At 37.9% G+C, this 12615-nt stretch overlaps 1 protein-coding gene across 6 annotated transcripts in view; it reads left to right on the top strand.

The window, feature by feature from the left end:
- The window catches only part of cadm1a (cell adhesion molecule 1a), a 339864-nt gene extending 328538 nt beyond the window's left edge, over positions 1–11326 (top strand). For 4 of the 6 annotated variants that reach the window (XM_053687692.1, XM_017493089.3, XM_017493082.3 and 1 more), the window contains 2 exons: positions 6234–6362; positions 7197–11326. In XM_053687692.1, coding sequence (XP_053543667.1) covers positions 6234–6362; positions 7197–7315 — 248 coding nt within the window. In that variant the 3' untranslated portion in view covers positions 7316–11326. Of the gene's footprint in view, positions 1–6230; positions 6363–7196 lie in introns of all 6 variants that reach the window. The other 2 variants (XM_017493088.3, XM_017493084.3) reach the window with 1 other exon arrangement.
- Positions 11327–12615: the final 1289 nt, after the last annotated feature.

Raw genomic sequence — 12615 nt, 5'->3', positions numbered from 1 at the left:
ACACATCCTTTGAAATGAGACACTTTTGTTGCCCTGAGGGTCGCCATTTCCTTCTTGTCAATTTGATTGTGCCTGAGCGAGTGCAATGGGTTTCTGCCAGCCTGTGGGCACACTGGCCAGGTCGTCCTTCAGCAGAGATTTGGGTTTCTTAGGAGAAATGGAAAGCACATTTACATAGCCAGTACTGGAAAGCCATTTACCACAAAGTATAGTATCAGCTGTGCTTATGCGCTTTTCTGAATGTTCTTTTTACAAGCCTCTTTTATGTTACTCATCACTTAGTGTAATAACAGTACACTTTAAACCAAGGTATAGGTAATATTCAGTAGACTGCAGTGTGGCCTTACATCACACTGAGAATTGGCATTTCTTTCTTTCATAGAAAAGGCATCCAGGGACAAAACCATTCAGAAAGATGTCACAGCAATTCTTTTGTTTTTCTGAAACTCAAAAGATGATGGCTAAGGGAAAGCAATCCTTTAGATCTGCATCCATTTGTACATCTTATCAAGCAGCAAAAGCTTATCACGTACTGGACGCAGCATTTGTTTCTGCTGTTGTTCTTTCACCAAATGTCCACCAAATGAGTTTTCATGTGGGATGTGTGTTCATTTAATACCACAGATCAAATTAATTTATCTTAATGCCATTTCAGCAGATCACTGGCTGTAAATTAAATGTGATATTAACAGTAGACGAGTAAATGCATTTCTTATGTAATCAAGCTGTATAATCAGAACCAAATCATTTTGTGTAAGGAATGATGTTTTAAATGTAAATTTTGAATTCATTTCTTAAAAGAAATGAAGTCTGTTAAATAAAACAAGGTTTTAAGAAACAAGGCTTAAGGCTGGTTGTTTTAAATATCAATTTTTTGGTTATTTTTGTCAGGTACGGTGCTAGATACAGTCCTCAGCCCCTTCAATGTGTCCATAATATTTTGTGTTTAAGCTGAAGGATACTGTAATATACAAAATGCGGTTACTAATATTCTTTTAAATTGCCTGCCTTAGCCAGAATGCATTAGCACTGGCAGGGGCATTTATAACAAAACTGCATAAAATGAATTGGGTATGTATTACATTTAGACACAAAATGTAAACTACCATAATAGGTTTAGCAAAGGCCATTCTAATTGTTCACTGGAGGATAATATCTATTGCTTCTTGAATTTCATCTGAGAAAGTTATTAGAACTGGCCAATGATTGCCTGAATCCATGCTGATAAAACAACGCCTGTCTTAGCCGCAGGAATTTAAGTAATTACCTACGAGAGCAAGAACAAATGTAGCTACAGGCTTTGCTCATTTAGGAACACATATCAGTACTTTTCTTCTCTGCATTTTGCATTGAATGTCTGGGAAAGATCATGGAGTGCTCCATCGATCATATATCTGCATTTGACAACATTGTGAACTTTGGTAATGGTTACTGTCAACTTGCAATTTATTTATTTTTTGTTATTATCAATTTATATTGTATGAATTGCTTTTTTTATCTTATGTCAAAGACATGCAATATATAATATACAATACATGTTGGGGTGATGCTGTAGGATCGTGATAAAGGAAGAGAATACCTGGATCAATACATGATAGTTTGGCTGGCTTTATCTCTTTGTCCACCACACACCATGTTCCAAAGACTATAATAGTGTGAGCATGATGACAGACAAGGGCACACCTTTTGTTTCCTTTGCAAGTCTGAAGATGTGCTTCAGGGAAAAACTGCTGCATTTATTTGATGACCTTCTCTGGTCAATTCTCCAACTACAAATCAACTTCATTGTCTCAGGTGACTCCTAACCAGTAGACATGAACTCCATCATGAGAAGCCAGTTTCAAAGCAAACCAGCATGGAAACCCCCTGAGACCTCTTTTGAGACCCTTGAAGTGAAGAGTGTGCTCTTCTGATTCAGGCCAGATTACTTTTACACTGGTACTTCACTGGTCCTGGCATTACACCTAGCTTTGTTTGTTTACTCACTAGCTTTCCATCTGCTGGTTGTCTTCATTTGGACTTTGAACACCGGAATTAAATGTCAGCCTCAGGTTTCCTCTTCCCTTTGTGCTGCTGCGAGATGGGAGTTGTGGAGAGTTTGTGCAGCTATTAGTTCTGTCCATTACATCACTCCTCTTTCATATCATCCTCCCAGTGGGTTTGAGTTTGAAGCTTTGCAACTGCTGTGATGCCACAGTATAGTTTTGATATTCTTTTTGAATTCACCATGTATGTGAGCTAAAAGTGAATCCACTCGCAAAGCTGCTCAAATTGATACTAATCATATTTTCCACTCAATCTAAAAGCTAATGCAGTGAATTGATCCAGGCACATTTAGAAAACCATATGGCAGAGAGCAGACAGGTTCAGAGGTGTTGCATAAACACCTGTGCCAGTACATTTTAAAGAAATTGTTTGCTCTTTACCCACTGGTTTTATACACAGATATTTGGGATTGGTACAGATGTCTGTTTCTGGTGTTACACAATTCTACTTGGTTTTCCACAGTCCTTTTATTCAGCTCTTGCCCATAAGCCAATCCCAGCCAGAACTGAGCTTGGCTGAAGGTTTTCCTTTGGTCGAGCCTGCAGAGTTCCATATACAGAGGTTGTCTCTCGTATTCCTTTACAGTCCAGCCAGTAGGCTTTGGCGTGGATGCCAGGAGTCCATAACAATCCTACATCACCACAGGACACAGATTTTTGAAGGTGTTCTCTGTCCAAAAACTGGATAGAGCTATGCTATGCTATACCATTGTACTCTGTCCACACTGCAACCTGAAACCAAGTGTTCATTTGAAATTAGTGTTGGTGTGCAGTATTTTGAAAGGGAATTACTTCGTTTTTTATTCCAACAATGATTATTGTCAATTATCTTCGATGATTAAACTGAGGTAGGTGTCAATATTCAGTAATGGCCTTCCTTTAATAGTTGTCTTTACAGTAATAAATGTTACTTCAAATTTGTCATTATAAAAGAAATGATCATCCTTCCCAAGGAGCCAACTCCACAGTCACTGCCTCTAGACCCAGCTTTACAAATGAAGCATTCGAAAACCATGCCTAAAAACCTTCCCCCACACTTTCTTTTAACCCCACAAGTTTTCAAGTCCCTTTCATTACAGTTCTAAATGTTAAACACGAGTACTGTTTGCGGTAATCATTCACCAACAAACAGCATGCAATACATTTGATTATCTTATCTATTTATACTCAATTGAGATGAGAGCAGGTTTCAGGGGTTTCATTAAGATCCCAATTTCTCAGAATTATTGAATATTCTGGAGGCAAACTGTCTAGATGAAATTAGACATGGTTGTTTGAGAATTACTCACTTCTAAACCATCTGCCTCTCAAATTACACATTACCAAAACTGGTTGGCTCACAATGGACCCTTATTGAATTAGAATTCCTTCATTGTGTGAAGAGTTGCTCTGGATACCTGTGTACTGTCACATGCAGCAGGAGCACTAGCTCCAGTCTTCTCCTTCATTGTTGTGGCTGTTCTCTGCACACCCCTTCATTTATCTTCCGACAGTTGAGAGAAGTGGAGAGGGGGAAGGAGGGAGCTTGGATGGAGAGTTGTAAAATCTTTAAAAGTTAAATGAGATAGGACAGCCCTCTCCATTACTTTTAGTCCATTTGTTATGTTAATTACTATCAAGTTCACTCAATCTCCAGTTTAGCAGAGCCAATGGTCAGACTGGCAATATATCAAATGAATGATGACACGCTTAACACTTTTATCTGTCCCATATACCAAGGCAGAATAACAGCACTAAACTCTGAACAGCGACAACGCTGTCATGATTAGATCATATTTCAAGTATAATATGTAAGGAATAAAACACAGTGGGATCTGCTGTTATATGTTTGCCAATTACCTTTTTAATAAAGGAATGACAGGCTGTACATTTTATCCATTTATAGTTATCTTTCACGATAGTTTAACTATAGTAATAGCTTTACCTCTAACTGTTACAAAACCCTGTCACTAATCACACCTTCCAAGATGCTAAATAAACATCTCCTCACAGAAAATGCCACCATATCAATGATTATATATTTCTTAATCTGTTTACTTGTCGTGTCCAGCATACCTGTGCAAGTTGTTGCTATAGGAACAATAATGTATTAGAACTAATAGATCAGTATAGACCTTGCAGCAAGAACTGATCTGAGTTGCTGTTTTTGAAAATTAATCAATCAATTAATCTTCCAATCAGACCAATCAGAATGGAACATTCAACAGGTACTGTATACGAATGGATTAAACTGAAATGGTGCGTGAGCATGAGATTAAATGTTTTCAAATGGTATGAAAACCTGATTTGACATGCTACTGCTTAGTTACTCCAATTATACACTTGTCATTGATGTAACTAAACCTTATCTGACTAAATACATTCATATTTGGTCAAGAATTGTCTCCTGTCTAGGTGGCAGGTAAATTCAAAATGAAGTGACTCTATAACATGTTTATCCCTCCGTACCCCTTCTGGAAGGCTGCTGATGGAGCCTAGTTCACATTAACATGTTAATAAGAAAGTGTGTTAAACCATGTCTTTACCTCCTCATTGACAAGAGTGAATTGGGTGTCAGGTAGATTCCTACTGACTTTAATTGGATCTGCTGTCTGCAAATTGGGGCGGGGGGGCTGGGGGTAGTCTTTACAAATGCTATCAGGTTTGTCAAGTAATTTTTGGTTGTTTTTGGCAGCTACTACTGTGGTATTATTTCCCCCTGCTCCAAGTCTCACACACAAGTTGTTTATAAGGTGAGATTGGGTGGGATGTTGTACAAGCACACCGATGTGTGTTTTCATGGTTTTTGTTATCCTCTAATAAGTTGTGGTCTGTCGGTTTTTGTTTTTGAACTCCCCCAGCCCTCAGATTTAGACCAGAGATGAGTGTGTGTGAGATTGCTGTGAGTAAACACATAGGGCTGATCAACTCCTCGTGACTGGATTACCAAGCGCTGGATTGCTCGGCCGCTCCAGCAGACCTTGCTTCTCTTCCTTTTCCTCACTGTCTTTTTCAATCAAGTCAGGGGGTGAATTTTTGGCTAGGCGTTATGGAACAGTAAATATAGACGTTGAAATGCACTGGAGGATGTGCCTGTGTTAAGATTCATGATTTTCAGTTCTTTGCTTTTACCAGTAAGTTCGGTTGTACTATGACAGTGAGCTTGAACTGTCTTGGATGTGAGTTGAAGATGATGTTGACTCCTGGCAAAGTGCAGGCTCCATCCCATTTTCCTTTCCCATCTCCCACCAAACTCTTTAATTTCCGAGCTGAGTGTGAAATATTGATGAAAAATTTTGAGCCTCCTTTTCACCGTGAAAGAACCAATCAAGTCCACAAACCAGCATTAACTTTGGGTTGTCATGGATCCCTACACTTGATCAATAAACTTCACATATCATTACAGCAGGCTGCATCTGAGGTGCCTGCCTTGTTCTCGGCCTGAAGTGCTAGAAATCTTTCTTAAAAATTGCCTGTGATTCACATTTTTAGTCTCGAGGACAAAGTGTATTTCAGTGCCAGATTCATTTAAGGTGTAGTACTGAGCTTTTATGCTACTGATATGAGGACATGGACTTTTCAAGTCAAACCCTATCTCTTTTATGAGAATTGTTGCCCTGTCAACTGCTACTCTGCTTTCCTCAGTACTTTTTTTTTCGCCAACAGCCCCGGTGGTTTGTTTGCTCGCTTAAGCAGGGGGTTCAGCTAATTGTCCTGCAAAACTTCTTATGAGCTGTGGTAATAAAAAATGACTAATAACATAACATTTTATAAAAATGCTTATTAACTCATTTGTTTTTTAAAAAATGCTCATTGTATGTGATTATATGTTAAATGTTCTAACATTTTCCATTTTCTTACTATCTGAAGACTCAGACGTCCATTAAAAAATCCAGTCCATTAAAAAGAGGCCTTTTTTTTTTTTACACCAGTGGCCTTTGACAATAAGTTTAAACAGATACTGCCCAGTTCCCAGACTTACTTAAAATGCTTCTTTAGGAAAACAGAAAAAAATAACATGCTTGCTGTTTTGTCAGATTGTAAATTGTTTATGACACTTGTAAATTGCTTTTTAAGACACACTCTAAGGGATTCAACCCTTTGAGAATCTTCATAACCCTGCTATTTGCTTTTTTTGAGACTTCTGCAGTAGCGTTTTATCGGTTCTTTTTAAGGTGTACACTTTTTTGTGTGTTTTTGTCCCAGTAGACTCCAGAGCAGGAGCAGGAGCTCAAAGAGCGGTGGACCATGCTGTCATCGGAGGGGTTGTGGCCGTAGTTGTCTTCGCCATGCTTTGTCTTCTTATCATTTTGGGCCGATACTTCGCAAGACACAAAGGTACGTAGGCAGCTCATTTCCACACAAATTGCACACTCGTTCTAAGATGAGGTCAAGAGACCTAGTAATTATTTAGGCCAAGATTTTTGGTCGGAAGGACTCTGCGGAGGTGCGGTGACTTTCTGTGGAAATGCTACGATTCTTTGTGGCTGGTGCATGGCTGAGATTGGAGTTCTGTGTTTTTATTATGAAGAGAGTGCAATTTTCATTGAGGCTACTGCTTTCATTATCAAGCGGCAGACTGTAGGGACAGGAATAATACCACTCGGAAATTAAGTTTGAAGTGGCGTTGTTATTTCTACCACCTTGTTACATTTTGAAGGTTAATCCTGTAGCACAAGTCGGCGTGAATGGAAAACACCAGTGTCTCTGATTTGGAGAAGTTTTTCATGGAAATTGAAGAATATATTTTCATAAATTAATGGTGACTTTGAACAAAACGATCAACAGGCTTGTTCTTCAAAAACATGTGCCATGCCCGTTTTGCGATGATTTGCTGGTTTTAATGGTGCTCATTTGCCATTGCAAATGAGAGCTTCGGAAATGTATTCTGTAATCAAACTGTCTCCCATGTTTTATCATCCGAAATTGGTTTGAGGCGCCTGCTACGTTTGCATATAAAAAGCAGTGTAGTGGTACAGCCTGCGGCACTGCACACACCTTACTTAGAGGCATCCAACTCGCATTTTAATGTCAGTGTGATCGACACTCGCTGTAAATTAAAGAAGCCACTCCAGACAGTCTTTTAAGATCCGCCTGTTGCGTCAGTCAGATGCTGTAGGGTGTACAGAGTATTACTTTTATCATTGTACCTTTCTTTGAAACTCTCCACAGGTACCTACTTCACACATGAAGCGAAGGGGGCAGATGACGCAGCTGATGCTGATACGGCCATCATCAATGCTGAAGGTGGACACAACAACTCGGATGAAAAGAAGGAATACTATATCTGATTGTACAAATCTCTGGTGGTGTTATTAATATTATTATTATTATTATTTTGTTTTTTTTGTTTTTTTGGAAGGTTGGGATGGGAGGGGCATGGAGGGGTTAAGAATTGGGAATGTTTTTTTTGTTTGTTTTGTTTTTTTGTTCTTCTTCCTGGGGATTGAATGATGTAGACTACATGGACACCTGAGATGATTTAGCCATTGTCTTTGAAGAGCCGGAGCTGGTGGGGATAAAGGGTTAGTGGTCAGGGGATGGAGGGATGGGATGGGATGGGAAGGGAAGGGCTGTGGTTGCCAGATGTTACCATGTATCACTCTATAATGCTTCACCATTGAACACCTCCCAAACTGCTGGTACTCTTTTATTTTTTTTAATTTTTCTTCAGTTCTGACCATTTGCAGAAACTTCTGTGCCTTGTTCTGAATTTCTTTTCTCTGTCAAGCTTTTGGTTTTGAACTCCTGACTGTCATGCTTCCCAACACATAATCGCGCCCCGTACCTTTATCTGTGTTCCTTTTACCAGTGTCGCAGTCTGCTTTCCTATGAGGGTAAATATACACAGCGCCTCAAGACACTCCTGCACTGTGTAGGCATCAAGTTCTTCTACTGCAAACCAAAATCCCATCATATCCTTCTATACTGTGAGAAGGCCAGGTTATATGGCATCATTTCTGCATCCTTTTAGTAAATCCAGAACATGTGCATCACCTTTTAAATATCAAAGAATTCAAATGAGGAAAAGTAAAAGTATGACATGTTAACGACCATCCAATACTACTCGGTTCTACGTTAGTACTATAGTGGAGGACTGCACCTGTTTCTGGCCTGGCAGGCCTCTCTGCATTGCTACAAAATGGTTTTTTTTTTTTTGTTTTTTTTTTAATATTGCCTCGTTTTCATCAGTTTGTTTTTCAAATTACATGTGCCAGTACACTTGAGGCATTGCTACTCGTCTGGAATGTGCAGACGTGCAGGCGAATTATTTTCATCTTGACATGCTGCACTTACAGAGGCACGTTGTTTGGTTGCACTCAGCTAGATGGTGTTGAAAGCCTTTTGTGGATATTTATTGCTTTGGTATAATGTTGTCTTGTTTTTTTTTTTGTTTTTTTTTGTTTTTTTGTTTTTTTAAAGCTATTTCATCTGGAATTGTTGAAAAAAAAAAATCCATAATGGCAAAATAATTGTCATGACATAAAAAAAGGTCAAATGCTTTTAGGCTTTTTTGTCTTTCAAATTAGATGCTCTAGCTTTCTTGAGCTGGTGGTGATGGTCCTGTAGCACATGCTTATCTGACTACCTAAAATATTGTCAACGCAAACTGTGGGTCTATTAGTAGGTTTTAGATTTTGGTTTCAGTATATACGACTTGACGGTGTAGGATGCAACCAAGATGTTACTTTTGGACTGTGGGATGTTCTATAATATCATTATACTACCTAAGGACAAATCTTAAAACAGCCAAATATGTTTCCTCATGTAGACATTGTAGTTATGTGGTAAAGATGACGAGCCCCAGCCGTGATACGGTACATATCAATCTGCTACATTTGACTTCAATGATTACCTTTAGCTTTATTAGCAGTGCAGCTAATCTGAGTGCTGACAAAATTTTGTTAAAAGTAACTGATTATATTATTAAAGATACAGACAAATTATTGCTAACTTTGTTCAGAATTCAGTTCCAGTCCTCCACATTCTCTACATATCAGCCTACCTGATTGGCTCTGTTGGATTAGGATTAGAATTGAATTCTCGAGGAAGTGGTTGGTGATTAGTGATCTAGACTAAACAAACTAAAACCATTCAAAACATACGTAAATACATTACTATGTTCCTGCTACAAGGTATAAATAGATATTTCCATAATGGACTTTGTTTAGTTTTGGTCACAAGTCTGTTCTTTTCGATTCACACATTTCATTTGTACGTTTGCATAAAGACCATACCGTTTTACTGATTCAGGGTTTATTTAGACTGGATCAGTGTAGATTTCGTTAAACTCGATATATTAGTTGTATGTATGTCAATTGAGAAATTGGCTTTTTGGAGCAAGTCCTTTCTTTTTTACAATAAAAATCAATAAACGACTAAAGTCAAACCTTTATAAATTGGCCCTGGCCCTCAGCTTCACTTCACCAGCATGACGGAAAACACGGCCACAAATTGTTTGAAAGCTGCCAACATGCCGCTCAAATATGAAAGAGTCAGATAGGAAGTTGGGCAAAGTGTGTAGATACCGAACAACAGGAACATTGATTTAGGAATTCCCAGACGGTTTAGTAGAATTGATCAGCCCCCGCGATGTATATATGCTCATCATTAATTTAACTCGCACTGTCTTTCACCTTCTGTAAATTACACTTTATCGCTGAAGCTAACAGAATTCAAATGCGCCAAACACACTAGTGTTTTCTGCCGTCTCTCTGACATCTGGTTTAAAAAACAAAAACAAAAAACAAAAAAAAGAAGAAAGCAGGGCCTTCTTCCAAGCGCATCCTGTACCCTCTGGATGAAGAAAAAAGCTTCATTTCACGTATGTGAAAATATATATATAGGCATCTGTAGCTCAGCTGACAAAAGTGTATGTGAATGTCGTTTTCCAGAACTCCGACTCTTCCTCTCATGTCAAGTGCAAACCGATCAGTTTAAAGCTGAGGGTACTTTTTATGAAGTTATGGTTTTTGCTCGTCACATTGTGCTGTTGAGTAGACACCATGCCCTGCTGACCTCTTGTGTGTAAATAGGACAGATGAGGTTAAGGACAAATCACTGTCACGCTTTGCTATATTTTGTTATTTAAAAAAAAATACACCTTCGCTAAACTTTCAGTATGTATTTGACCATTAGAAAGCTTCTTTATTCTTAATATTTTAAAGCACAGTACAGAAAGAATGTCTTACAGCTCCAAGGTGTAAGTAGAGATGTGCGATTGTGTGACTTTTCCATAGTGGACTTCGTTTAGCTTTGGTCAAAAGTCTGGTGGCTTCAATTCACGCAAGATCTCCGAGTCCATCGTCAACATTCGCATATGTGGAAAACGAAAAACATACCGTTTTACTGATTCAGTGGTTGTTTAGACTGGGCCGGTGTACATTTTGTTAAACTTGATATGTTAGACCTATTTTAAATGTGTCAGTTGTGGTCTTTTGAGGACTTGAATGTCCAAAATAGGACTCTATGGAAATGCAGCGTTGTGCAAAATTGTTGTTTTTAAACACCTCCATTTTTGTCTGTTATTTGTATAGTGGAAGAAAAAAAAAGGTCCAAAAACCGCGAACTGCCTGTGGTGAAGTGTGAATTTGGGAATTTTGATTTTTGCGCATTTTATCTTCTTTTATATGGCTACATTCGTTATTTCCACTGATTTTGATGCCCCCTTGTTAAATAGTGCAACAGTGTTAATGATGTATTTTGAATTGAAATTAATTTCTTACTTGATTTTTAAGTTGATTCTACCCTGCCTCAGGTTCACTTACAACAAACAAAAGCTATGTTTGCATCTCAGGTAGATTGCAACATTGAGCCCCCTTTCATTAACGAAGTAAATAAGAATTAATTGGAAGAATCAGAAGACGTGAGAAAAGAAACGGTGAAATTTTGCATTACAGTTGTACATTTTTATGTAGTTCTTTAATATTTGGTGCACTGTACACAAAATGTTGAGTATTAATTTCAGACCAAGTTTACAAAGAAACAACTGCTGAAAGATATCAAAAGACAGAAAGACAAGCATCAGTTACAAACGCCACATATTTATCAGTCTGGCTCCAGATGGGTTGGATCACTTGAACGTTTTGGATGTTTATCACCCATACTGTAGTTTTAGGTTGATTTATTTTTTATTATTTTTTTGTCTTTCTGCTGTACTTGGGCAATGTTACTGTGTATTAATGAAAACAAAAAATATCCACATTCCCATGCACATTTTGTATTGGTTCATTTTAGACATTTTTACAAAAATGGAGAGTTCTTGTCTTAATAAAAAGAAAAGATATTAATGTTCAAAGTAATTACTGTATTTTGTGTTTTCTTTTTTTGTCCTTTTCATACATAAACTGGTTTCATGTTTCTAAAATCAAATGTTAAATTAATACGTGAAAGTGTGACCATTTCTGCCATCATCTAATTATAATGAACTATCATATATATTTCTTTAATATATCTTTTTCTCTTCTTATAATGAATATAACTTCTGACATACTTGAGTGAAATCTGAAGTGGAATTAATGCTTTTCCATAAACGTGTTTTTTAGTGCTGTCTTTGTTGTAAGGAAGAAAACATGATGGGGCATGCTGTTATAGGAATATAATCAGCGACAATTTCCTCATGCCATAGCAATTTTCCAACGATTACAAGTTTTATTTGTTAAAGAACACAGAGTAGAGTACTTTCATCCATTGATAGTTACTTTTAATGATGTGGAACATCCTTGAAACAATTTACTTCCTGCTATCATGTACATTATAGTAGCTATGAACAGTCGTTCCCTCACCAGCCTCCCTTTATTTTTTCTCTTTTGAATTTAATCAGACAAATAACTGCAGCCTGTCATGCTACAGGGAGAGAAAAAAACCCTCTGTCCAGAAAACTTAAAAGAACAGCTGACTGTTACAAATGGCTGACACTGGAGACTCCTTTCAAAAAGTTAAATAGGTATCTTCTCACAGAAATCCTCACCATTACACATCTGTTTATGTGAAGTGATGGAATATTACATCTAACACATTAATTAAAAACCTGTGCTTTGCCTTGCAAATGAAACTACTCTCAAAGCTGCTGTTACAGAAAATTATTCAACAACTTCTGACCAATCATATTCAAGAATTCCACAGCACTCTGGTATAATACATACTAATCCATGAAGCACTATATTATTTCTGAGAAGTCTCAAGGTTGTTCTTTCCTTGTGTGATGTTATAGCTCTCTTGGAGCCTGTTAAATTTGAGAGCTCCCTCAGACATAATTCAGCAGCATCAGTTAAAGCTAACATTAATGCTTGTTAGAACACACCGCGTCTCTTTAAAGGATCATAAAGTTTTCCTTGCATTAATGAAAAGATTGTTCATTGCAACGCCACTCTCTGATACCCAGCATTTATAATAGGGAGCTCTGTTGTGCACACTGTGCTGAACAGCGTACTTTTTATCAGCCCAATGTCAAGAATGACAGAAAGTCTAGCACTCAAAGTGAGTATATTCCCCAATGCTCCATCCTCAAGCTGCCTCATGCTCCTGTTTTGACCTTGCTTTTCCCTGCCAGAGCCAGCAAATCACCCGGTAGATGCTGACCATCAGCTTT

Source organism: Ictalurus punctatus, chromosome 18 (assembly GCF_001660625.3).
Source record: "Ictalurus punctatus breed USDA103 chromosome 18, Coco_2.0, whole genome shotgun sequence".
Classification (NCBI taxonomy): Eukaryota; Metazoa; Chordata; class Actinopteri; order Siluriformes; family Ictaluridae; genus Ictalurus; species Ictalurus punctatus.
This window is presented reverse-complemented; position numbering and strand designations above follow the sequence as displayed.